The sequence below is a fragment of the Pelmatolapia mariae genome, linkage group LG4 (genome assembly GCF_036321145.2).
Source record: "Pelmatolapia mariae isolate MD_Pm_ZW linkage group LG4, Pm_UMD_F_2, whole genome shotgun sequence".
NCBI classification, from domain to species: domain Eukaryota; kingdom Metazoa; phylum Chordata; class Actinopteri; order Cichliformes; family Cichlidae; genus Pelmatolapia; species Pelmatolapia mariae.
Genome location: NC_086230.1, coordinates 29314044 through 29339630, shown reverse-complemented (window position 1 = coordinate 29339630; position 25587 = coordinate 29314044). Strand labels below are relative to the sequence as shown.

At 40.0% G+C, this 25587-nt stretch overlaps 3 protein-coding genes across 7 annotated transcripts; 2 read left to right on the top strand and 1 right to left on the bottom strand.

Moving 5' to 3' along the window:
* The first annotated feature begins 956 nt into the window (after positions 1 to 956).
* On the top strand, positions 957 to 10986 carry ubtf (upstream binding transcription factor). 5 transcript variants are annotated; one of them, XM_063472338.1, is made up of 21 exons: positions 957 to 1351; positions 3758 to 3816; positions 4175 to 4347; positions 4442 to 4525; positions 4627 to 4782; positions 4884 to 4948; positions 5052 to 5178; positions 5258 to 5368; positions 5454 to 5587; positions 5699 to 5840; positions 5941 to 5982; positions 6064 to 6174; positions 6553 to 6708; positions 6829 to 6975; positions 7190 to 7300; positions 7386 to 7474; positions 7568 to 7757; positions 7842 to 7889; positions 7990 to 8043; positions 8162 to 8287; positions 8386 to 10986. In XM_063472338.1, the coding sequence occupies exons 2-21, from the start codon at positions 3780 to 3782 to the stop codon at positions 8509 to 8511; spliced, it is 2229 nt and encodes a 742-aa protein (XP_063328408.1). In that variant the 5' UTR covers positions 957 to 1351; positions 3758 to 3779; the 3' UTR covers positions 8512 to 10986. The 5 variants fall into 5 exon arrangements, with proteins under 5 accessions (XP_063328408.1, XP_063328404.1, XP_063328409.1 ...); XM_063472334.1 differs by lacking the exon at positions 957 to 1351 and adding an exon at positions 1629 to 2009; XM_063472339.1 differs by lacking the exon at positions 957 to 1351 and adding an exon at positions 1629 to 2088.
* A 2125-nt stretch (positions 10987 to 13111) lies between these two features.
* atxn7l3a (ataxin 7 like 3a) lies at positions 13112 to 20891 on the top strand. Its single transcript, XM_063472331.1, has 14 exons — positions 13112 to 13330; positions 13866 to 13908; positions 14005 to 14111; positions 14201 to 14333; positions 14419 to 14590; positions 14684 to 14781; positions 14873 to 14895; positions 14987 to 15032; positions 15371 to 15408; positions 15503 to 15571; positions 15677 to 15720; positions 16357 to 16428; positions 17517 to 17647; positions 17724 to 20891. Exons 3-14 carry the CDS (start codon positions 14061 to 14063, stop codon positions 17927 to 17929), a joined length of 1083 nt encoding a protein of 360 aa, XP_063328401.1. The 5' UTR covers positions 13112 to 13330; positions 13866 to 13908; positions 14005 to 14060; the 3' UTR covers positions 17930 to 20891.
* Positions 20892 to 20937: 46 nt separating this feature from the next.
* Positions 20938 to 25428, bottom strand: tmub2 (transmembrane and ubiquitin-like domain containing 2). The gene is made up of 3 exons (XM_063470817.1): positions 25331 to 25428; positions 22710 to 23350; positions 20938 to 22211 (listed from the first exon to the last, which is right to left on the bottom strand). The coding sequence occupies exons 2-3, from the start codon at positions 23333 to 23335 to the stop codon at positions 21824 to 21826; spliced, it is 1014 nt and encodes a 337-aa protein (XP_063326887.1). The 5' UTR covers positions 23336 to 23350; positions 25331 to 25428; the 3' UTR covers positions 20938 to 21823.
* Positions 25429 to 25587: the final 159 nt, after the last annotated feature.

Here is a 25587-nt window from a genome sequence, read left to right as displayed (position 1 = left end):
CTTCAAAGTCCTGCTGCTCTGGAAGACAAGGGCTTACTTATTCTTAGCCTGAACTATGATAATAACACAGAGGGAATCATTAAACAGAATACTGCTTTCTTTCTCGGACTAGTAAAACATGTTTAGCTGAATGACATGTCACATGGTGGAGTTGAAAAGCAAAACATGCTGGACCAAAATGAAGCTGTCAAACAGCCGCTTACATAGATACACAACATACAAAACCGTGAAGTTATAAAATACGCCTTTTGTTATGCATTTTTTATTTCATGGTGTCACTTTTTAATTGTGTTTCTAATATTCAATCAAGACAAACATAGTTGGACCGGCTGATTTTCCTATTCCTTAAATAGTGCAACTGCTTTGAGGCAAACTGAACTGCGACACAAATAGTTAAAAATGATCACAGCAGGAAAGGGGTAAATTGCTTGTTCTGAGTCTTAAATTTTAAAAACAGACATTGCACACTGCTAAGTCCCCTGCCTCTTTACAATGAGTTTTGTTTGTTTGTTTTCTATAGGTAATGTGACATTTCGTGAAGTTAAGATTAGCTCTATATGACTTATTCATTCAAGCATGTCTTCATTTGTCTGAACTCGCTTCGCATGCAAAGATACCCGTTTTTCCTACACCATGGGAACGCAACACGGTTTAACAAGGCCGAGGGCCTGAAAGTCATTTGTTTTCCCTGAATCGGACTGCCTGGATTGGATGGCCGGGGGTTCCGCCCACAAACACACAAGGTGGAGTTGAAAAGCAAAACATGCTGGACCAAAATGAAGCTGTCAAACAGCCGCTTACAATATACAAAAAAGAGGTTAGGAGCAGCGAGAAACAGCGCGGTTTCTGCTTTATAGACCACTTTAATATTTATATTTTAAGTGGAAATCTGGCGTTTCTAAGTAAAATTTGTTAAGTTTCGGTTTTAAGTTGATATAAAAAAAAATCTGAGGGAAGAACGTGAGTTGATTGAGTTGCATGAATTTTACAATCACCTGTAAAACGTTGGCTTTCATTGCACTCTCGGTGACCCGATAAAGTATTCGGTGGGTTCAAACTTCGGCTGCAGATGTGACGGGGTCGGCCTGCGGGAGTAAAAATAATCGCCCTCGGTTGTATTCAAACTGAGAGATCGGAAAAAATGTGGAGGTCTCGGCGTAGCGAAATGGTTGGATGGAGAGAGAAGAGCTGCTGCGCGCTGAGTGGAGGGAGACGGCGAGTGAGATGGAGGCGGGGGGGAAGGACCATCTCTGCGGGGACTGGAGCCCAGGACCGACGGCGCAGTGCTGGCTATCGTTCAACCCTCCCCTTCTTCCTCCACAGCGACACCGAGGCTCACGCTGAGAGACAGGTAAGCCAACACAACAGCCGATCGGTTTCAATATACAATGCGCGTACGTGATAAACAAACCGCGAAAAAGCCATCAAAACGCGATAAATATACATTTAATGCGTGTTTTTGTTTTCTCGTAAAGCGCCTCGGTCGGCAGCTTCTTTGTAGTAGCGAAATAAACCGACGGTGGTAGGGTACAGACGAGGGCGGCCATACCCGAATTTCTTGTCCCAAACAGCGGGGAAGGAACTGGATGTAAGACCCTGGGGTAAACGTGATAAATTTCTTTTCAAAATAACACGAAAAAGGCTCTTTTGAGCTAACCCCTTCATCGAAACTCGCCTGCTTCTGCTATACAGGGAGTATTTGCGTAGGAGAATAAACGGTGGTTTCCGCGCCGAGACCTCCATGCGGCTGTTGGCGGAACAGCCAGCCGCCTCTCTCGGTTAGCCATCAGGGATCTCAGTTTAATATCTCACCGTGCAGAGACTCGCCCTCTCTCTCCCCCTCTCTCTCACTGGCTAGCCCAGAACCTCCGACGACCGAGCTCGGAGAACCCGCCTTCTTGCCCTCGCTTAAACGCTTTTGGATCGAGGGAAGGGAGTCTGCGACGCCCTGGCTTTAGTTTTAAGCTCCGTTTCTCTGTGTTTGCAGTGCGCCATTGGACCTTGTCACGGTAGGTTTCCTTGTAGAGCAGAGCTGAAGCATGGCGGACCTGGAGCTGTTTGTCGCGCCAGAGAAGCTACTCAGCCGCGGTTTGTTAACATGTTTCCTCGGAGCTTTAGCTAACCATTTTAGATGCCGTTTAATGCTACAATACTCCAACCGGAACTGTAAGCAGCTACGGTTAAAACTGAATTCTGGTTTTAAAACAATAACAAAAAATCAGTTTGATGCGATAACATTTGGCCGTTAAAAAACATTTTCCATTTTCTTCTTTCTTCCTGCGCCTCAGCAAGTCTTTCCAGCCACCACGATATTTACGGGCATTTTTACAATTTTTTACTAATCCCTCTCCGCTGTCCACCATTTAAATTAGCTGCTTTTTATTAAAGGCAGCTAAATAAAAACCGTTACGTGATTTAAATGATTGGTTGTAAACAGCAGCTAATGTTAATGTGGTCCAGGTCTACTCTGCAGGACACGAAATTGTTCTTAGATGCCAAAAAGCTTAAAGCCTTGTATTAAATAACCTTTTAAAAGGCATAGCATATTTAAAAGAAAATGTCCTAATTTTAGCCGCATTCGGCGTGTCAAATCGTCCTTGCTCGTGTAATGCCTCAACACTCCAATTTATATCACCCATATTGTCATAATAATGAAATTTAAGGTAGATTTTATGTTTCAAGAGTTTCTTATATACAATGTGGAGGTTATTTAGTTAAACAAATGGTGAAATCGATCGTTTAAATGTAGCTAGGTCACACGGCGGACACCACATTGAGCTGGGGCCATCAAGGACAAGATGAACAACGAGCAGCCGCCATCATTGGAACACAGCTCGGTTACGCCTCGCTGAAGAATGCTCTGGATTTTGCTAGCAAATCCCAATCTGAAACGCCTGAAACGTGAATAAAAACGGCCTACAGATAACCTTAAAACACATTTATTTACTGTAAACGAATGTTATTTTCGATTTCATCGCTCCGGTCTCAGTTAACACTGCGAGGAGAAGATTATAGGTTTTGCGTGGCGGAGCTAGATCAGCGCCCAACGGTGATGAGGCGCCTCTGTCGAGTGGCGCATTTGGCTGCAGTGCTTCCAAGCTACCATTCCCCTTTCTCGGAGACCGAAAGCAGATCCCTCGTCCGTGGTCAGCTGGTCGCCTACAGCTGCCCGTCCGTCCACGTCCATTCGCTTCCTCCTTCCGTGGATCCTCCCCAACCTCAGCTCCGACAGAAAATCCTCCATTACTGAGCGGACAAGGCGAGAAAATGGTCGCTCCTGTGTGTCCACGATACTTTTGTTGTGGAATAAGGACAGTACTAATACGCCAAATTCCGGTTGGCAAAATTTGCTCGACGGAGACTCCTGTTGTCGTAGCTAGATGTGCTAGTTGAAGCCCTCCGCAGTGTTATTTGAGATTTGAAGCCGTCACAAGCAATAGCCTATGTCTCACCATGTAGCGTAAACGTTTAAGGGGCGGTGTAATGAACATAAACCATTATGTCGAGCCAAATTTAAATTTAACGACTTTGACTCGTCATTATTACTTTTATATGAAGAATTAGCCACTTTAATTGGTAATTAAGCCCATTTATACAAAAAGACAAAATAACATTAATTACTATTTTTAAAGATCACGAACTGGTTAAAGGTAATATACACGAATATGTATATTATAAACTGCTGATTGGTTCTTGATTGAAGTCGATATATAAAAGATATGCTTTTAAATAATCTTATGGGATTTTTTTTTCGCAGATCCAAGACAGAATATCCGCAAATGAATGGAGAAATGGAGGCAACGACACAAGACCAAGGTGGGTTTTTTGCTAAATCAAGTTTTTCTGAACAGAGTTGATATGTAGATTAATCATGGCAAGGCAGCACTTTACATAACCTTGTATATTAAGACCTTAGTATTAAACTTGATTAATGTACTAGTTCTTCTAAGAATTACAGCAATTAAAACTGAATGTTTGATTCCAATTAGATTAGATTAGAATATATGATTTACCAACTTAAAGCCAATAGTAAGAATAGAATAGTAATTTTATTTTTTTTCTTGTCAGAATACACAAAAGGATGTATAATTTGAAAGACATTTTGGGCAGATCTGTTTTTTTTCCTTTGTGATTTTTATGTCTTTTTTCTCTCTCTCTTTTAACATTTTCACAGTATGGGCGCAGGATGACCTTTTAAGACTGCTGGAGGCCATGAAAGTGGCTCTTCCACAGAAAGACCTGACTAAATACAAAACATCAGAGTCCCACCTGGACTGGCAGAAAGTTGCTTTCAATTCCTACACAGCTGAGATGTGCAAGCAGAAATGGCAGGAGGTGTCGAAAGAGGTGAGTTGATTTGTATCGATTTTTCTCCAGGTCAGATTGTTCTGTTAAGTCAAGTCTTCTGAGTTTCTCCGTTTTGTTTTTCTGCCAAACACAGATTCGTAAATTCAGGACCCTGACAGAATTGATAGTTGATGCTCAAGACTACATAAAGAACCCATACAAGGGCAAGAAAATAAAGGTGAATTCAAGTCAACATTCATATGATTTATGGCCTACCAGTTGTGTTAGTGGAGTTCAAGGCTTAAGTAATTATGTCCCCTTTCCCTCCCACAAATACAGAAACACCCAGATTTCCCCAAGAAGCCTTTGACTCCATACTTCCGTTTCTTTATGGAGAAGAGGGCCAAGTATGCAAAGCTGCACCCTGAGATGAGCAACCTGGACCTCACTAAAATCCTCTCTAAGAAGTATCGGGAACTGCCTGATAAAAAGAAGGTCAGTCAAAGACGAACGCCACCACTGTTTTTACCATCATATGTTTTTTTCCCCCCAAAAAAATGTCCTTGGAAAAATAACGTTTCTTTTCATAACTACAGAAAAAATATGTTGACGACTTCTTACGAGATAAGGAAACATTTGTTCAAAGTATGATGAAGTTCAGGTGAGATGATTTACTACTTTATTTTTTTTAAACTAGTCATAACACATAAGCCTAAAATGCATAATACCTGTGTTTAATACATTTTTTTATGATGTCTAAACAGGGAAGAGCATCCAGACCTGGTGGAGAGCATGGCCAAAAAAGGCTCAAATGTACCAGAGAAGCCCAAGACGCCCCAACAGTTGTGGTACAACCACGAAAAGAAGGCCTTCCTCAAGCTGCACCCTGATGTGAGTTTAGCTGCGCAACAAACAGAATGCAACTTTTAGCCGCTTTCAGAGATTTTAACTTTTTCTGTGTCTCACCCAGGCGACCACCAAAGACATTAAAGATAGTCTTGGCAAACAGTGGACGCAGCTTTCTGACAAAAAGAGGCTCAAATGGATCACCAAGTCGCTGGAACAGCAGAAGCAGTATGAGGTGAGACAAGAATCAGTGTGTGGTTGCCTAAGATGACAAAAGAAAATTATTTTTAACTGTGAGGAATTTTTTTGCGATCTTCCAGGAGACGATGCGTGAATACATCCAACAGCATCCGGAGTTAAATATGACGCAGGAAGACATCGTAAAGTCCACCCTGACCAAGGCAGAGAGGCACCTGAAGGACAAATCTGACGGCCGACCTGACAAACCTCCTCCGTGAGTCACGGCTACAAATTACTCTCCTGACACATCTGAGGGAGGGGATTTTTGTAGGTCACTGCCCTTGCGAGATTTTTAGTTTTAACATGTGGTGTCTGAATGCTTAAGAAACGGTTACTCGATGTTCTGCGCGGAGCTGATGTCGAGCATGAAGGACGTTCCCAGCACAGAGCGTATGGTGATGTGTAGCCAGCGGTGGAAGCTGCTAAAGCAGGGTGAAAAGGACGCCTACCAAAAACGCTGCGAACAGGTGACTTGAGAATCATGAATAACTGAGAGGAAAAAGTCAATAAATAAAGCAAGTTTATCTAAATTGTCACTTTTTTTTTTTTTGTCTTTTTTTCTTTCAGAGGAAAAAAGAGTATGAAATTGAGATGAACAGATTTCTCAGTGTAAGTCTCAAACATTGTTTACATGTTTTGTTTTTACTGGAAGTGTTTCTTATGTGTGGTTTATTTGCTGTGCATCTGTAGAGTATATCAGAGGAGGAGCAGCAGCGGGTCTTGGGTGAGGCGAAGACTGGTTTTAAGAAAAGCACTGGAGCCAATAGTCCCGCATCTAAAAAGAAAAACTCTAAAGCAAACGTATGTCCCAGAATATAGCAACTTTTTATGTTTTTGATAATGATGCAGTCATTTAAGAAAAACACAACTTGTCAGTGTAGCAATGCAATATATGCTCGAGTCAGATTTTGTTCCGTGTTATTTTCTGATATATAGTGTAGCTGTTTACATGTTCACCTAACACGCAAAGGTATAAAGGCAAGGAAAATGTATTTGTGCGATACTATTCAGACAGAAAGCCAATCGGTCTGTTTTTCAGAGGTACAGAAAGAGAAAACTGCAGCATAATGCAATAACATTTTAATACGAATTTTAAATTCAAGTGTGCTTTACAGTTAGATATCTATTTACATAGATGCTTTCGTGTATTATTCTGATATTCTCACGTGGAACGTGCAGGCAAATCCAGAAAAACCCAAAAGACCAATTTCAGCCATGTTCATATTTGCTGAGGAGAAACGTCCCAAACTGCAGCAGGAGCGGCCAGACCTTGCTGACAGTGAGATCACAAGACTTCTTGCTCGCATGTGGAACGAGCTGCCAGATAAGAAGAAGGTAGCGTGTTAGTTTATGGAACAGAAATGCCGCATCGGTAGACTTTAAAGTTCAAAGGTTATTCTGAAAGTGGGATTTTTCAATTATTTTGTGATGTGCTGGATTTCTCTAATGATTTAGGAGAAGTTTAAGCGCTTAGAATCGGTGTTGAAGGCAGAATCGGAGAAGAAGGAAAAAGAGGACCGCAGTCGACTCCCAGATCCGCCCAAAAATGCACAAGACATCTGGCAGCAGAGTGTTATAGGGGACTACCTAGCCAGATTTAAGGTATCCACAAACTAGCTGTTGTATTTTAGCCCAAATTATTCAGCATAATAACAAATCTTTAAAATATTTGGATGTTTTTGTGAATAGAAGTTTACTTAATAATCATGCTGATGTTAACAATGAGCTACAGATGTGTAATGCTGTTGATGACAGAGTGCTGGAAACACAGATAACATACCCAGGAATGGATTTAATGCCAGTATGTGGTTTGCAGAACGACCGGCCAAAGGCACAGAAAGCAATGGAAGCAACCTGGAGCACCATGGAGAAAAAAGAGAAGATTATGTGGATCAAAAAGGCAGCAGAGGACCAGAAAAGATATGAGGTTAGGACACAGTCTCAATAAAATCTCCTATTTCTCTATAATGACACCAGTAAGAGCTAAATGTTGATTTACCTGTCCTCAACAGAGAGAAGTAAGTGAGATGCGCTCGCCTGCTGCTGCCATTGCCTCAGGGAAGAAGATGAAATTTGAGGGTGAACCCAAGAAACCGCCATCGTAAGTTTGCGACATTCAGCTCATCTGTGCTGCTTGATTTAGCCGATTTGAAGGCCTGACTTTTTTTTTTTTTTCCTTTTACTTTGACTCTAGAAATGGATATCAGAAGTTCTCTCAGGAGATGCTGTCCAATGGAGAGCTGAATCACCTCCCAATGAAAGAGCGGATGGCTGAGATTGGCAGCCGCTGGCAGAGGTTACCACTGAAGGACAAGGACCGCTACAAGAAGATTGCTGAGGAGAAGCAAAGGCAGTACAAAGTCCAACTGGAACAGTGGCTCGCTGTAAGAAGAATTTAATGGATGGGGGGGGCGGGAGGCAAGATGTTTTTGAGACATTTGGAAAAATCTATTTCCATCTTTCCACAGAGTTTGTCTTCGCAAGAGAGAAACACTTACAAAGAATATAATTCACAAGTAAGGAGTGTTTTTGATTTGTAACAGCTAGCATTTACCAACAGCTGAAATTGCAAGATCTGTCTTTAATATATTTTAATGATCGATTATTTCCATTCAGAAAAGAAGAACTACCGCAAAACCAGGAGGGCCCAAGGCAAAGGCCAAGAAATCTGTGAGTACAGACTTATTTCTTTGTTTGCTGTCTTGGAGCTGAGTTGAGCAGAAACTTTAATTTTTTATAGTCATGTTATTAGCAATATCTGAAAGGGGGGGGGAATCACTTGTTGCAGGATACGGAGGAGGACGAGGATGATGACGACGATGAGGAGGATGACGACGACGACGATGAGCAGGAGAAAGCTTCTAGTGAAGGCGACTCTTCCAGTGAGGAGGATGATGATGAGGATGATGATGACGTGAGTGTTTTCTTTGCTCAGATACATGAGATAGTTGCAGCCAGTGGTTTTGAGTTTTTGCTGAAAATGCGTGTGTATATATTTCTTTTTGTTTAAAGAAGGAGGACGATGACGACGATGAAGACGACGAAGAGGACGACGAAGCAGACGACAAGGAGAACAAGTCGGAGGACAGCAGCAGTGAGTCGAACTCACAGGGGTCGTCAGACTCTGATTCAGACTGAAACGCGCCATCACTGACAAACTGAGCAGCGCTGAGCTGAGCCAAGAGTCCAGGGAGCTCTGCCACTGTGCCAACCCTGCTCTCCTCCCACCACCAGAGGGAGCCCCTGCATTGCCTCATCCATTTCACACTCACCCACTTTATGTTGCTGCGCTGGCGATCTGTACAGAAGGAGAGACCCTGCCCCTATCTGGAAATCAGTTCAATTCCATCCCCAGCGCAGTAGTCATCTCACAGCACGGGCCACTGACAGTATGCCAAAAACAGCATCCCACTGGTTTGGTGATGTCGTGAACATTTCTGCACTGGTTCAATCTTGACTTGCAGCTTCAGTGGTTTAAGGTTAGAGTTTTAATGTGTTGGGTAATTGATTACCTGTTCAGTCTTTTATTTTTGTTATTCCTATGATTAGTTAAGGACAGGTGGCTTGAGTTGTGAACAGGCTGAGCCAAAGAACACAGTACGGTGGATCACCTGAAGGTGGGCAGGGGGGAGGGTATGCGGGGTACTGGAAAATTGCACTCTACAAAAATTTTTCATTTAATCTTTTTTTTTTTTTTTTCACAACATTGTTGTGTTGTCCTCGACTTACGATGTAGATTTTATGATTTGGTTCTTAAAGAGGTGGTATTTTTTCAGGAAAAACAAAAAAAATCAAGCCATTATGAATGTCTTTTTTTTGTCGCTGGAAAATTTTGAGAGTTTGTTACATACCCATGTTTTTTCATTTGAAATTTACACTGCCTATAAAGTATTCAATCCTTGGATTTTTCATGTTTTATTGCTTTTCAACATTACAAAGATTCAATTGGACCTTTTCACACACATCGGGATGTAAGGAAGCATAGCAACATTTATTGGAAATTAACAGACTGCATCTTTTGGGGTGTGTTGTGAAGCTTTTCAACACAGAACTGACATCGACTTCATCTAAGCCTCGGCGTGATGGAATATTCCCTCAGCTAGATTCTGTCTAGATTAAACACGAATCTAAAACACAAGACTGCGATTGCATGCTGGTGCTTTTCTTGTCTACCTAGCTGTTTGGGCTTCCAGATTTAGAACGTAGTGTCAAACTGTGTAAACAGTTTAGTTTTATATTGGGACTTAATTTAGATTGGTTTATAGGGATTGTTTTAACTTGGCCGTAAAAGAATTATGAAGCCGGATTAGCCGTTATGGTTCCAGTATAAAACATAAAGGTCCAATGGGGGTTGAATACTTTCCAGGATATTGCACATTGCCATGTGTCTGTCACTGAAAAATATCATTTATCCAAACTGATGTGTTGTAGTCGATCAGTCTTAACAGTTCTTACTCAGTTAATTGAGCAGGTTGTAATTATTAATTGGAGCAACACTTGTCCATATTTAAAGCTCAGTCTGACTCTGTTTTTAAAGGCAACGTTAAATATGCTTCTTTTCTTTTTCTTCAGAACTGTTGCTTTCCATTTCATTTACAGTTCAATTGTGATTTGCTACCAGGTTTGTTTTAATTGTGAGCAGTTGTGTTTTGATCTATCTGGACTCGTCGTGGGTGTTGAGCTGAATGGACTCGTCCATTTTTATTTCAGAGTTTTAATAGTATTGACTGTAATCCACATGGGTTCTGTTCTGATGCTTATCCCAAAAAAAGCGTGCACTTATTGTAAATCTGTCCCTCTGTGTGAGTTTGTGTGCATGCATGCACAGAACTTTGTATATATGAGGGCGTTTGCGTGTTTCTTTGCTTTAATGTGTGTTGTTTTTGCCGTTTAGTTGCATACCATGACGTGACAGCAGTGTGCATGTATGTGCCTGTGCGGGGACATCATACCAACACCATGAATGTAGATATTGTTAAATCTTTTATTATTATTTTTTTTTTCTCCAAAGGTCTTTGCGGTCATGTCATTGAAAACCTAAAAATGGGCTTACGTGACTGTGTTTTTGGGTCTCCAGACAGATTAAGTACATGGCAACTATTAATAATCTGTTAATAATGGGTTCATTTTGACCATTTTGATTCTCATCACAAACTGAAATAAAACCAGCGTGGACTATTTAAATAACTGGGGGAGGGAAAAGCAAAGCAAAGCATTTCCTTTTTGAATGACGAAAGTTTGTAAAAGGGAATTAGGAAACTGAGTTGCCAGTGGACTTGGGGTTAAAAAAGACAAAAAAAAAGCAACTGTAACTTTCTGTAAATACTGTTTTTGTATCGAGTGCTTATTGTTTTGTTAGTACTTTTATTTTGGCAAGCCCTCATCTGTGGTTTCTAAGGCCAGTGAGTCTTTCACTCACGGGGGAGAATTTTTGGTTAAATTCGCCTGTTTTAGTTGTTTCTTCTCTCCCTTATGTTGGTTTATAGAGATATCTAAAACAGCAAAGCTTTACAAGTTTGTACTGCTGACAAATTGACAGAATTTGATGTTTTATATAGCTGAGGGTGTTCTTATGTCCTTGTAGTTCAAGTATTTGGGCAAATAAATGACCTTTAACAGTTAAAAGTGTGGATTTATTTAATATGTTGACAGCACACAAATCAGTACTTAGTTACAGTTTAAGAATTGTTATATATGGTCCTGAATACATTTTAACCAAACAGGATCCAGGGCATGGATCACACGAAGCAAAAAATGCTGAAGAAAAGTTTTTGTTGCACTAAATTTTTTTACCTGTAGCAGTTTTGATTGGGAGGAACGAATACAGCATAGCATCATGATAATTTGCATGCCAATATATCAACATTCTGGAAACCCTGCAGAGAAGAGGGCTCATCTCTCTTGCATGAAATCGACTCAACCGAAAAAACATCCAAGAGCGGACGCTTAGACTTGATGAAGCTACCTCCTACTTCACGGAAAGCTAATGGCTCAGTTGCATAAGTAAAATAGGACATCTACAAGAAAAACGTGTGCTGCCTTTTGATTGTATTGATTTTTTTTTCATATTCTGCAACTGATTGCAATTTGTTCAGATGTCAGAGTGTTGCACACTTACAAACATTGCACAGGTCATCTGACAGGCGGCAACATTTCTGCAAACAGTCACGATCTGACTTGTAAAAAGGTGAAAAATTGCAAAATTTTAAAAATGGCAAAAAAATATTGGATGTCGAGTGAAGTATTGTGATAATATATCATGGGGTGTCTGGTGATTCCCAAATGTAGTTCTGCTACACATGACTAAACTGAAGCAATACTCAAACCTTGATGTAATGTTGTAAAGCAGGGTCCCCCACAAGGATCTCATCATGTCAGATGTTGCTCTGGTGGTGTATATCAAGTTCCACCAAAATGGAAAAATGGCCTCTAGTGAATCCCTGACTTTAACCAAATCCAACACATAAAAGATAAACTGGAGGGCCAACTCTTCACCCAGCATAGCTGGGATGGAGAAAATTCAAAATCTTGTGGGTTTTAAAAGTAGCTGGAGCTAGAGTCCAATAATCCTATGCTGGTGTAATGTTAAGGTGTCCACATACTTTCTGTCATTTAACAAAGTTCAAGTGATGACCTCATTCAGCCCGCCCAGGCTCTACAAACAGATTGTAGATAAAGAGCGAAAATCTAGCGTTCATTTATGGATGTCTGAACTGAAAGAAACCTCGCTGTGAAAGCGGAAACACCCGAACTATACCTTCAAAGTAAAAGTATAAACGCGCTCTTCAATACCTCACAGTTTTTTCTGTTTTGTTTTGTTTTGGGTTTTTTGTATTTTTTATGTAGGGTGCCATATAACCAGAAAGTCACTAAGTTTCTTGTGTACTCAATTTTTAAACACAGTTTTAAACATAATTTTATGTAATTTATTAGGGCCTTAGATTTTTTGTTTGTTTTCTTAGTTCCGTTTAAGGCGTTTAAGTGTAGCTGGTCTAGATGGCGCTAATTTTGTCTGCTGCTGGCCCAGGGGCCAGAATGGGCCCTACAAAAATTCCAGTCTGGTCCACTGGACTGCTTTGGAATATGTGATAGAGGGCATAAATTTCAGACTGTACATTGTATTTTCATAGCTTTTACCGTTTCCCTCTACTTATAAAGCTGTCCCTTAAGCCAAAGTAATTAAATAATATATGAACAATAAAGTTTTTCTTCAAAATTTACTGTCAATTTCTAGTTCAAATTGGCTGTTTGTTCCCTGTGATGTTAAATGAGCTCGACAGCTTATAAAATAAATAAGAAAATTCATTCTGGCAAGTAGCTAGCTGTTAAAGATATGTGGCTAAATAAAAATGTTAACAATTGTTTTTAAATTGTTGTTCTTCTTTCAGTTAGAAATTAAAAGATTAGATTTTCAAAAAATTAAGATACATTTTCTTCATCTTGCTTGTTAATATAAAATGCACATTAATATAGCAAATAGTGACAGAAAAATTAAATGATTTCAAACTGTTTCCTGTGTATTGGTATTTTTGAATGTAGCAACATTACTTTTAATTTTATATATTTTACAAGCATTTGAATGATTAAATTAGCTTAATCTCCATCCTTTTTAACGATTTCAACATGGACTGTATTCTTGTTTTTTTTTTCTTGTTTTTTTTGTCGAGTTCCAGCAACTCGCTTCACATTTGCAGGTTAAGCTTTTATTTTTATTGCTACAACCGGAAGTTAGCTGGTTTATATGCTTTGTCGGCCTCCTCGCTCGTACCGTCAGTTTTGCTAACCGACACCTGCGACAGCAAACACTTTTATCGAGCTTTTTGTTTTACCCGTGTTATTAGAATGGCTGTAGCTGAAGACCGGGCCTCCTGCTAACGCGTTTTATGTGGATGGACTCGGTCATGTTGCCTCCTTCAGAGAAACTGCCCGGTTCAGGCTGAGTTTTCGGCATGACAGGGTAAGAGGAAACAGTTTGAAATTAAAACACACCTAACGTCGCTACACTGTTTCTTAGTATTTGAACGCCACAAAGGCCTTTCCTTCAGCTCATATTATTAGAGCAGTGGGGCCAGCAGATATAAACCATGAAAGGTGATGTTAGCCGGAGTTAATTTGCTAAGGAACTGTCACTACCTGCGTTTAGGTTCTACTAACGTTAGCTAGTCGTTCGTAAGGTAGTTTAAATGAACATTTTTTGTAAAATGTAGCTATTTTTGAGCTTTCGTGTTGGATACATAGGTATCTTGTTTATCTCAATCAACCACATGTAATGTTAAAGCTGGTTAGAGTACATTGTTAAAACCACATTTCTCTGTGTGTGTGATGTCCAGTAATGTGAAAATCAGGATGTTGCTGTAGCTGATATGTGCTGATATGTTCAGTTCAGGCATGGGGTTACAATGGTCAGATTGTACCGCTAATTATCATATGTTTACATGAAACTTCTGTGGTGATCTTGGACATGACGAGCGATTATTTCTTCTTTTCAACAGGATGAAGATAGACCTGGAACAAGTGCTAATACATATTTTTAAAGTATGTTGTTTGCTACTAGTATCTTGAATCTGTGTGCCTTACATCTGTTGCCTTTCAAGCATGCTGTGATTTCACTTCCATCCTATCTCTTTTAAGTCATCAGATATCAATCTTATTACCTTGCTGTCAAGACTTCCAATAGAGATTTTCAAATGAAAATGGAGGATATGCCCCTCTCAGGCCCAGACAACACCAGGCTGGAGGTGAGGTATTACCTGTGCATACAGGTACCCATGCATTTACCTAACATTGGGTTTGTTTTTGGTGTTACACTATGTTTTTGTTGTTGTAGGCCCTGGCCCATGACATCTACTCTGAGCTGGTGGAAGATGCCTGTTTGGGCCTGTGTTTTGAGGTGCATCGTGCTGTTAAACAGGGCTATTTCTTCTTGGATGAAACGGACCAAGAGAGCATGAAGGAGTTTGGTTGGTGCCGTTGGATCTGGTTTCTATTCTGTCTGTCTTCAATGTGTTTGCTTACTGTTATTTGTTTTGTTTTTTTTCCCTCCAGAAATTGTGGATCAACCAGGAGTGGACATATTTGGGCAGGTGTACAATCAGTGGAAGAACAAAGAGTGTGAGTGTCCCAACTGTAAAAGATTAATAGCAGCTTCTCGCTTTGCTCCGCATTTGGAGAAATGCCTCGGCATGGGACGCAACAGCAGCCGCATCGCCAACCGCAGGTCGGTCAGTGAAGGTCATAAAGCAGAAATTCCTGTAGTGATCCAAAGTTATACATGAAATTCTAATTCAGTTATTTGATCTTCTTTTAACAGGCTAGCCAGCAGTAATAATATGAGCAAATCAGAGAGTGATCAGGAAGACAATGATGACCTTAATGATAATGACTGGTCGTATGGGGCTGAAAAAAAAAGTGAGCACTTGAGTGATTGCATTGTACTGAGAGATGAAAGAAATCTCCAGGTGGTTACTTAAAATAAACATTTCTTATTTCCTTTTTACAGCCAAGAAGAGAAAGTCAGATAAGGTATGTTTTTTAAATTACACATTGTTAGTATAAATGAATTTTTCATGTGTATCATAAGGTTATTTTAATCTTAACATTTTTGTTTGTGCAGAGTCAAAATTCCCCAAGAAGATCCAAATCCCTGAAACATAAAAACGGTGAGTCTATCGGGTTTTTTTCTTTTTAAAGTGTAGTCAAGAGGTTTTGATAAATGTGGGTTACCGATTCAAAACATTTCTTAGGCTTGAACTTGAGCAGTCTCAGAGCTCAGCTGCTGTTGCAGATCACGCTGTGAAGACACAGCGTGTATACATCTGCTAATCTCGCTTTTTAAGCTAGTTTCCAAGTTCATAGCTCAAAGTTGTAGGAAACAATTCAAAGTGAAATGCGAATATTTTTCTTTTTGATGCAGATGGAATTTATAGTTCAATTTTGATGTGCTTTTAGCGGTCTCAATCTGTTACATGAGCAGTGTGTTTGTGCGTATGCATTCCAGGTGAGCTTGGAAGTGGCGTCGGTGCCGAATCTTACAAGGTAACAAATCCTCCTGTGATCAAATTGATTGCTAGGCTATAAAGTATTGTAAATTCTATACTCATAAAGGTTTATGTTTTGTTTTTAAATTCAGTACAACTATAATACTGGCATCAGTTATGAAACCTTGGGCCCCGATGAAGTCAGATCCCTTCTAACGACGGTGAGCAATTTTCATGAATCTGCCCAAGCATGTCATTTTTTATTGTTCCAACTGCTGATTTAATTATATAAGTGTGAATCATTAAAGTATTGTGTGTTTCTACAGCAATGTGGGGTGATATCTGAGCACACAAAGAAGATGTGTACCAGGTAATTACTGCCTAAGCCTCTGACACAGAGATTAACTTGTAATTAAACCTTTTCCGTTTTGAGAAAACAGCCAGCTGCTTTTGTGTAGCTCCCTGCAGCATAGTTTCTGGTAACATAACACCTGGATTCGTTTTGGTTTAACCATCTAACTGAATCTAAATTCTGAGGTCAGCATCCTCATACCTTGAAATATTAATTGCTTAGAACTGTTGTCTGAAACTGAAAGTCACGGTTGAAAATGAAATACATAAATATAAGGAGTTCTTTTTTTTTTTTTTTTTTAAATTAAAGAAGATGATTTTGTATGATCAAACTAACTCAGGGGAACACAAGTGGCAACTCATAATTGATCTCTTTTGGACCTGTTCTTTTTCTCCAAGGTGAAGAGCCAAATCTTTAAAGGTCTTAACAACAGCAGTAAATACATAGACTTATAATAATGAGGAATCCATCAGTGACTAACCTCTAATAGTTTATAACTCATAATAGCCCATTATCAGTTGGTCTCTGACTGTGTCCCATCAGTCCGTCCCACCTCCCCTGCTGGCCTGCAGGCAGGGAGATGTGTAAAACTATGTGGTGGGTGTGGGCGGGCCATCAGTCAGGGATGTATAATGCCACCTTGTGTCCCACCAGGTCTCAGCGATGTCCCCAACACACGGACGAACAGAGGAGGGCCGTCAGGGTGTTCCTCCTGGGGCCGTCCGCGTGAGTGTACCCTGACCGTTCCTCACCAAAACCACTACCTAGAGTGCACTTGACAAAAGTCATGTTTGAGTTGGTGTTGTTACCCTCATCGTGCAGGTGTTTGCTCAAACAGTTCACTGTTTGCTGATATGGTTGCCTTAGCTGGAGACAGTGACAGAGCAATGCTGCTGGTCAGTGTTGTGAATACTCTGGCAGAGGGACGCCTTTCTTGCCAGGAACGACTTTTATGCAAAAGCACTGTTGTAAATGACTTGTAAAGCCTAACAGAACTGAACGCTGCATGAGTTTTAAACACTGGGAAAGATCGGTAGACTACCACAGGAAGTTTTTCTGGTCCTGTGAATCTTAACATGACACCAAAATCTGTGGTTGTAGCACCCTCACTTGTAACTATTTGTTATCACAAACACCACAGCCTATCAGCCTTACTAAAAATAATAATAAACCCACTCCATACATCTCAGTCGGAAGGTATGGTTTAACAGCTGAGATGAGTAGACCGCACTTAAAGAATTACCTTAAACAGAAATATCATCTTAGTTCATGTATAAAATATTTCATCTACAAAGTGATAGAAATGGTGAAAATGGTCAAGTATAATTTTCCAGGCCTTTATGCACACGGTTCAGAAAATGAAGCTATTTATCTTGTTATTGATAGAGGCAATAATAAGCAGTTTTTGATGTTATTGTTTTTGCTTGAAAATTGATTCTTTTAACTCTAGAGACATTTTCTTTTTTCCCCAAGTATTCACCTAAAATCAAAAACCCAATGAGAGGGAGTCATGTATAAAAAAAACCAGTGTGGGTCAGAAAGAAGGACACGTGTTAATAAGCACACAAAGATACATTTGTCCAACAACTATAAGCAAAATGTTGGGCAAATGTGCATTAGTGTTGTAGAGTTATTATTAAAAGTAATAGTAGTGTTGTTGGTTGTGGTGTTGTTATTGGTATTATAGAGATGGAAAAGAAACTTAAACTGAAAAGTGCAATTACATGACAGATATATAGACATTTTGTTTGTGTGTGTATCTGTGTGTGGCTTTGTCTAAAACTGTGTTACTGTGTCTGTTTTTTATGTCACAGGCCAACGCTGCCTGATGCAGATGCTGTGGAGACTGACAGCTTTGACATTCCAGATGCACAACCCTTAATGAGCCGCCTGCAGTGGGAGGACTCTGATATTTCACCTACTGATTCTGCTTCATCTAAAGCCAGTAAGGAAGGGACACTCATTTAGTAATTATGACATGTAGGTTTTATCAGTAAAATACATTCCTGTTCTTGTTGCAGGCACCAACCATTCAGATTCTCGGAAGCCCAAGAAAAAGAAGAAGCCATCTCTTCCATTGAACAGTGGAGGAGGGGGAAGTGGGAGTGGAAGCCTGGCTGGAGGCGGCGGCAGCAGCTCTCAGAGTAATATCAGTATATCGACCAAAAAAAAGAGGCCCAAACTCTCAGCACCTCCTATTTCAAGTATCTATGATGATTTAAACTAGCATAGGCCAATTTGTCAGACCAGCCCTCGCCTCCTCTTATTAAGTCCCTTCTTTCACACCAAGCTTTAAAGGTCTGAGCAGAATGGGATGAAACTTGACTTAGAAGTTCCTTAGTAATCATTTGGCCTTGATAACTGAGGCATCTACATTTAAAGATTTATCCTTCCTGAATTATGAACACAGAGTTTAAGAATTACGGTCAGAGTCCAGTCAGAGTATCTGCAGTAACGGATTGGCTCGCTTCCAGTGTAAAACAGAATTTACTTCTGCTATACACGTAATTTACGACATATATTTGTCTTCAGCTGATATCGAGGAGGACTTAATGCATTCGGGTGACGCTTTGTGTGGCGTCACCCGAATGCATGAGAAAATTGTAAAGTAGTGAAAGTAGATTATTTGAACCAAAACATAATTTTATGCAGCAGTGTTAACACTTCTCTTCAGTGGAATATTTAGGTTTATTAAAAACAGCCACAAAGATGTGCGCATACTTTTTGCTATGTATAGGTAGCCAAATTTTTAGAGCTTGTTTATTTAAGATATAGAAATAAAGAACACGTTACCCATGTACCAAAGATGGCGACCTGGCTTCAGTGCCACTCCTTTGTTGCATGTCATCCTCGCTCTTGCAGCCGATCCTTTGAAATAAAGGCAAAAAAAGCTTAGAAATAAATCTTTGAAAATAAATGAACCACTTGTGGGTAAATGATATCTCCTGTGCTCTAAATTTTATTTTACGGAGGGCCTTGAAGTTACAAAAGACATCAATAATAAGACCACCTGGATTCATACAAAGCACTGCAATGTCCTGGAACTGAAAAAAACTTTCACTACCAGCTTGTGGTCTGAAAAGTTGAGATTTTTTTCTTCTTTAAGTTTGACTTAAATTGAAAGGCCTTAAATTCTAAAACCTTCAGATACTCTGTCATTGGTGAGCCTGTGATCGGCCCGTCTTCTTGGACTTTGTGTTCAGACTCAGTCGTAAGGACACGTTCAACACTTGACACACATATACTGGAGTACTCATCAGTGGCTTTTTAATTCTAGCATTGTATTGCACAGTCGTGTGTGTGTGGGTTTGTGTGTCTGTATGATGATTTGCATTTAGCGTGAATGTCAATTTATGTGCGTGCGTGCCTGTGTGTAAGTGTGTGTGTAATCATTCTTTTCACAAAACTATGCATCCTAGAATGTGACTCTTGTGAAAGTATGTGTGTCATTTGGAATATTTAACTCGTTTACATTAACGGTATATTTAAGTTTGTATTTGTCACTGCCTTTGTGGTGATGTGCATATTACTTGTGTGTAAATGCAGATTTTGATATTTGATGAGCCAGTAGGCTTTTGGGGCACATGTACAGTACATGTATGTTTGACATAAATCATGAATTCAACGTTTATTTGTTTCCTCCTTAGAAAGCCTTGTCCTGTGTGCTTTCACTCACTTTGCTTGTAGATTACATTGTAAAAGTAGATCAGCCCAGCAGTTCAGCTTGTTGTTAATGACCATGAGCGATAAGGCTGCATTTTGTAAGCTTGTAACCAACAGTGTCTGATGTAAATTATGAGGTTTATTACATATTGTAGATGCCAAAGTCCTGTACTTTTCAGGTCTTGGAGAAGAATTTGTTTTTCTTCTAAATTGGAAATTGCTCACCCAAAGACTTTATGCAGTTTTTATAGTGGAATCTGAAGTGCAAATCCAGGATGCTTTATTTTAATCAGGATTTCATAAAGAGGGAAGGTAAAGTTGACCTATTCTGTTTATTCTTATTTTATTTCGTGTATATTGAATGTTCATATTAAACATGGGGAAAGTTGCCAATGTGCCAGACGTAAGCACCTGCGATTCATCAAGAGGGGATATCCTTAGTATGGTCATCTCAAGCACACAGCTGTCCCACCCACCTATAGTTAGAACCTTCTGTTTGCAGGAGGCAACCAACCAGAAATCAGTCAAAGGAGCTAAATTCACTTATTTCAGATAGAGGATGAAATGTGGGGCTTTAACTGTCAACTGTTAATCATACGAAGAATAAGAATGTGGAGTTTGAAATGAGGTCAACCCATTGATTTACTTAATAGTTTAAGTAACCCCTGTTTTAAACCAGTCATTTTAATTTATTTTTTCATTATTTGCACTTTTTTGTTGCATTTTCATATATACCTTTCATGAGGTTGGACATTTTTGTGACTTTGTCTTACTAAAAGGCCCTCGGAGAGAGAATTTTGGCACTTTTGTCCAAACTCATTTTTTGTTACATTTTTTATTTTTTAACATCAGCGTAATTGGCAGTGTTTTGAAGATACAATCATGTCTCTTTATGAAGGCATTCTTGATGCTTTTGGACCAACTATTTCCAAGAAATAGAACAGAAAGCGATCTCGACATCTGCAACCGCGAGGTGCTGCATGTACCAGACTGTTTGGTGGATTAATGATTGATGCTGATTAAGGGTTCACATTCACCAGGTTCTCTATTTTTAAGCATTTGTTCAAGTTTTGAGGGTCATGTAATACAATCCTTAAAGTCAAGTGCTTTCAATTTTCTCTCGCAATCGTGACAATCTGCCAAAACCCGATTTTGTACTTTTTCCCTATATTTCTGACTGTGCCCAGTTGAATCTGTCCAGTAAAATCTTGCTATGTGCACTAATGTTAAATGAACTGTTAGAGATAATTTGGTAACTATGATCCAATGGTCATGGCACTGTTTGTGAATAAGGGTAACTGCTTGTGGTTTATTTGTGGCTCTTTGTGTATTTCTGTGCTGTAGAAGTGCAATGACAAAGAAAGCAATGTTGTGACTTTCCTTTTTTTCCATGCACAAGCACAAATAAGTGCATGTGTGCACGACTTGTATCTGAACACAATGTGATACATAAATTATTTTTCTTTTTTTTTTCCACTGCCATGCATACTGATGTTTGTATATAAATAAACACCGATACCATGAGACTGACTTCTTTAAACCACAAAGAGCTAGTAGAAGGGGTTTGTTTTGAAATGCTTTAATAAGAGATGCAACTGAAACCAGAGCAGTCTGACAGCAAGTGCCAGATGCACATTGATTCATTGTATAATTTTATTTACACAAAATACACAATATATTTACAGTATCTTTTCATAATGTTTAAATTAAACTACTCCTACGTAGCATAAAAGAAACAAAGAAACAGTCTTGCACTGAGGCAGTTGTACAATTTATATTTGCATACAGAGAGCTCGAGTCATTCAAATAATACAATGATAGCAAAGACTCAAACTGGCACACGCAGCACAACAGTGAGTGGTTCCAAATGATTTTAAGCCATTTGTTTTCTTAAAGGTACAGTATGTAAAATCTTACCACTAGACGTCAACAGATAGACTGCTGTCAACTGAATTCTATTTTGCTACCCCTCCCAATTCAAGTGCATAATGCTAATTAAGGTGGCTGCCGTTCACCTGTAGTAAGTGTAGACTGTATTTACTGTACCTTTAAAACACAAAGTAATCTCAAAGAATAGCGCACAGGAAAGCATAATGAGTATTTTACAGCAATAAAGAGCCATGAGATGAAGCCAGTATTACAACATGGTCTGAACCACTACATCTTTGAATAGGAACTAAATTAGGTTTTAGTTAAAGCAAATGCTCACTCACTGCTGTTTTTTTTTTACTGCACTTACACTCCTCAGTCACTCATGTTTTTATCTTTGTACATGCACAAACAGGCTCACTTAACCACCCACACGCTCGCACAAATGCACGCTCTCAAACCAGCTGCAGCATCTGCACCGAGGCCCTTTATGGTCAGTCCATCTCTCCAGATACTCACCCACTGCTGTAGTTATTTTTATTTCACCTCACAACATTCAACTATAAGTGTGTGCCCTTTCTTTGCCTTTTCAGCGGCTGTGCATCCCAAATATCAAAAAGCTAAAGAACACAGTGACTCCCACGAGGGAGATGGTCGCAGGGGCGGTGAAGAACTGCCTGTAGTTGAGGCGGAAATACCACACGACAGCAAGAATCACCACAAAGACAGGCACCACCAGGCTGCTGGTGCTTATGGCTACACCTGCCGCCCTGAATCCACTGGAGACTCCGGACCCGGCTCCTGTCCCGGACTGAGCCCCCTCCTCTGGACTGGAATCATGCAGGGCCTGAGAGATGTGGCAGTGGATCACGCTGTTGTCTGTGATGTTTAGGGATATCAGAGTCCTCTTGGGATCCTGCAGCAGCTGGCCTTGGAAGATTAATTTAATTTGATGCTCCCGCCCTGAGAAACATTTGCTGGAAAAGAAGGGAGATGAGAAATTAAAGCAGTTATAAGGCGCTTTCTTTCCAAGAGTTAGACAAGAAGATCAATACTACTCCTGTACAATCAATCCAAGGTTTCAGACATAAGCCAATTAGCTTACTTAGCAGAAAGACAATAAAAGAAACTTTTGGCTCTGTCTAAAGGTAATAAAATATGCCTTAAATGAACATTTATAGCTGTCTGAGTAATATGTGGCATCTTGTTTAAGCTTCGCAAAAAACAAAAAACATGAAAAGCAACAGTAAGGTAAAGCCTTCCAGTGTAAGCCAGCAGAGACTCTAGAAATAGTCCCACACAGAACCTCTTTTAAAACCAAACAAAGCTAATCAAACTAAGTATAAGGTCTTGATAAATTAACATTGCAAGGCAGCACAATCTTTATGCTAAGCTAACTGCCTTATGGGTGTATCATCTGTGAATTATTCTGATATTCTTGAAGTTTGGTGGATTTTCACAGTTATTTTACCAACCTTTTTAGTATCCCAACTGTATCTTGTGGCTCTACAACAGCCACCTCCTCTGTGTCATTCAAAAACTTCAGACGGACAGAGATGGAAGTGGTACTACTGGTGATGGTAGGAGAAGAGGTGGTGCTGGTCAAAATTGGAATAGGCTTTGTAGCCTTTTTCACTTCCTCCTCCAACTCCTCCTCTTCATCCTCCTCCTCCTCATCAGCCTCATCATCTTCTCCATCAGAAGTGACAAGCAGTCTTCCAGCCTGTGGTTGTTTGCTCTGTATGTCCAGCAACAAATCTGTCCAAACCCCCTCGGCTCCCTCTCCAGTCCCCTCGCCCTCTCCTCTGTCAGCCGCCGGCTCGCCTTCATCCGGCTTGTTCTCCTGAGAAGGTGGAGGCGTCTGCTGCTCAGGGGTGTCGGCACTAGCTGACCCTCCACCGTAGTTGTCATGGCCTCCCAGTCCAATCAGAGAGGCATGAGCACCCACAGTGAGGATCGTGCCCAATATGTGGTCTCCCCGATCAGCCACATGGGTTGAGAGCCAAGCCAAGATGAGGGCCAAGAACAGAAGCAATACACCACCTGCTGCTGTCACCTCATCCTCCATCCCATCCAACATGGTCAGTGCACACACTGCCATCTCTGTCCTCTAATCCTGAAGAAAACACAAGTTTAAGAAATTTCGTAGCATACAATTTCAAATGTGGCTCCAAGTGCTGTAGAGCCTGTACAACAGTTTGTCTCATACTGCATGTGATACTATGATCTAAACAAACTCAAAATTTTATTTTCTAGGATAACATTGTAGACGCGCACAGAATTTCCTACATGAAAACAGGATTTTTTTCCTGCAAATATGGGACTTGCTGTTATCCCCAAAGTAGTTTAGTTTTTTCCCCTCAAATAAAAATCACCATAATAAAAAAAAATAGTTTTTTAAACCACTGTTAATCAGGGTTCATATACTCAAGCATAAAATAGGGGTGGAGTAACCACCCGAAGATCCATTTTGAGTTAGGAATAAGTTTAGGAATGTTCCTGTTATTTCTGGTCATTGACAATTTCTATTATAATCTGGTGTTTATTCTTTGGAGGAAAACCAAAATTAACACAGCAAAGACTGAATGAGGTGGTAGGCATGGCAGAAGATTATCCAAAGGAAGCCAGCTGTAATATTGTTGCGTTTGTTTGTTTCCCCCCTGCACAAACCTTTTGGCACTCTACAGAAAGGTTTTAGCCTAAGCCAAAAACAATATGTGCATTGTAAAGTTTTTTTTTCTCTTTTTTGCCAATTCTTCGTTTTTGCCAAGCATATGGAAACTTCTATTTATGAACTGATAAATAACAAAGCAAGAGGGGGGGTTGTTATATAATGTAACAGACTCATTATCCTTACTTAATGGAAACTTAGACTGTAGTCACACATCCGTAGATGAAGCCATGAAATACTCTGGTATATTAATTTGTTTTTATTTGTTTTTGTTTTTTCAAACAAGCAAGAAGGCTCCTCTGCATCTATTCAGTTACAGCTAAACAACATCAATTGCACTCTGAGATCTCTACAGGTCTTACCGTTCACTGAACAAGACAGCCATATGGTAGCATTGGGTTTACTTAACTGTGACAAACTACCCTCCGTCTCATAGCAATTTCTCACTTAAGGTTTACTGCATCAAACAATTACTTTATTACTGGCATATCTATAAAACACTAGAAAAGCAGAGAAACAAGGGAACTTGACAAAGGAGAAGTTTGGGTTATTCAACTGTCAAAATATTTACTGATTTCAGCCCATTTGTTTTCCACCTTCATCTTATATAGAAAACATATGAAAACGCCATGACACAGGATTTGATTCACGTGTCCCACCCATAGGCTGTATGATGACGGGGAAAAACAAAAGTGTAATATCTTTTTTCCTCCTTCTTGAAGTTTAACAAGTTTACTTTTAAACTTTGTAGCAATGACCAAGTTTTCACCTGACTGAATAAAAAGCAGTGTAGGACACTCATTCATGCTTACGACCAGTTTTTCTGTGCATTTACTCTTCTATTCTTGTAGACACAAACTCTAGTGACAGCACTTCAAAGCTCAGTAGCTGCATGCAGTTGCATATTTACATTTTTTATTTATTTTTTTTAAGAAGAAGAATTGTTGCAGGGGAAAAACATAGAAATCAAGGCCTGGTTTCATCGGCGTCAGAATTACTTTACAGAAATACACGTAGCATTTACCAAGGTTGGTCAACAGCTGTTTCGTGTAGCTGGGAAGTCTCAGCCAGCCATCCGGCTAATTCGGGGCCGTGTCAGCATTGTTTTCCTCCCTTTTTTTTTCCTGTCATGATTGTTCCACACGATGTACAGCATTAACCTAGACGCTAGCCACAACGAAAGCTATTCTGCTGCACTTCCAACTTACAACACTGTAGTTTACGCTGCTGTCTATGACCTAACTTAGCTTACCACCTAGCTTAAGTAGCTAACTGGAAAAAAACCACGACCTTCCGTTGTTTACGGCTCTCATAGTTCGACTTATTTTGTCGCATAACAGTTGTCCGACAGAGCCGCTGCTTCGGCTAGACATATAAAAGTCTTCAGCGTATGTACCGGTATACATAAACATCAAATGATCTCACCTGCCAGCTGTAAAATCAGCGCATGGTTGAAGGCGAGGCTTAATGCTAGCTAGCAGCTGCTGCTGCTTAAAAACCACATAATAAACATAGTGGCGGCGTGACGTCATCACGGGCCAGCGGGGTGGGCGCGTGTTTTGGAATCTGCGCGCCCATTGCTCCACTTCGATGATACAACGTAAATAAATACATAATTGTAGCTTTTTTGAGAACAGTTTTATTGTTACCTCGTTGTTAGTTGCTGTTATATATAAATGAAT

Bases quoted from the DNA above. Each gene is read 5' to 3' on its own strand.
- atxn7l3a (XM_063472331.1), top strand. From the start codon at position 14,061: ATGAAAATGGAGGATATGCCCCTCTCAGGCCCAGACAACACCAGGCTG. The intron at 14,782-14,872 runs GTGAGCACTTGA...TCCTTTTTACAG, and splicing joins GTATGGGGCTGAAAAAAAAA to CCAAGAAGAGAAAGTCAGAT. The intron at 15,572-15,676 runs GTGAGCAATTTT...GTGTTTCTACAG, and splicing joins TCAGATCCCTTCTAACGACG to CAATGTGGGGTGATATCTGA.
- ubtf (XM_063472338.1), top strand. From the start codon at position 3,780: ATGAATGGAGAAATGGAGGCAACGACACAAGACCAAG. The intron at 7,758-7,841 runs GTAAGAAGAATT...ATCTTTCCACAG, and splicing joins AACTGGAACAGTGGCTCGCT to AGTTTGTCTTCGCAAGAGAG. The intron at 7,890-7,989 runs GTAAGGAGTGTT...ATTTCCATTCAG, and splicing joins ACAAAGAATATAATTCACAA to AAAAGAAGAACTACCGCAAA.
- tmub2 (XM_063470817.1), bottom strand. From the start codon at position 23,335: ATGGCAGTGTGTGCACTGACCATGTTGGATGGGATGGAGGATGAGGTG. The intron at 22,212-22,709 runs GTTGGTAAAATA...CTTCTTTTCCAG, and splicing joins ACAGTTGGGATACTAAAAAG to CAAATGTTTCTCAGGGCGGG.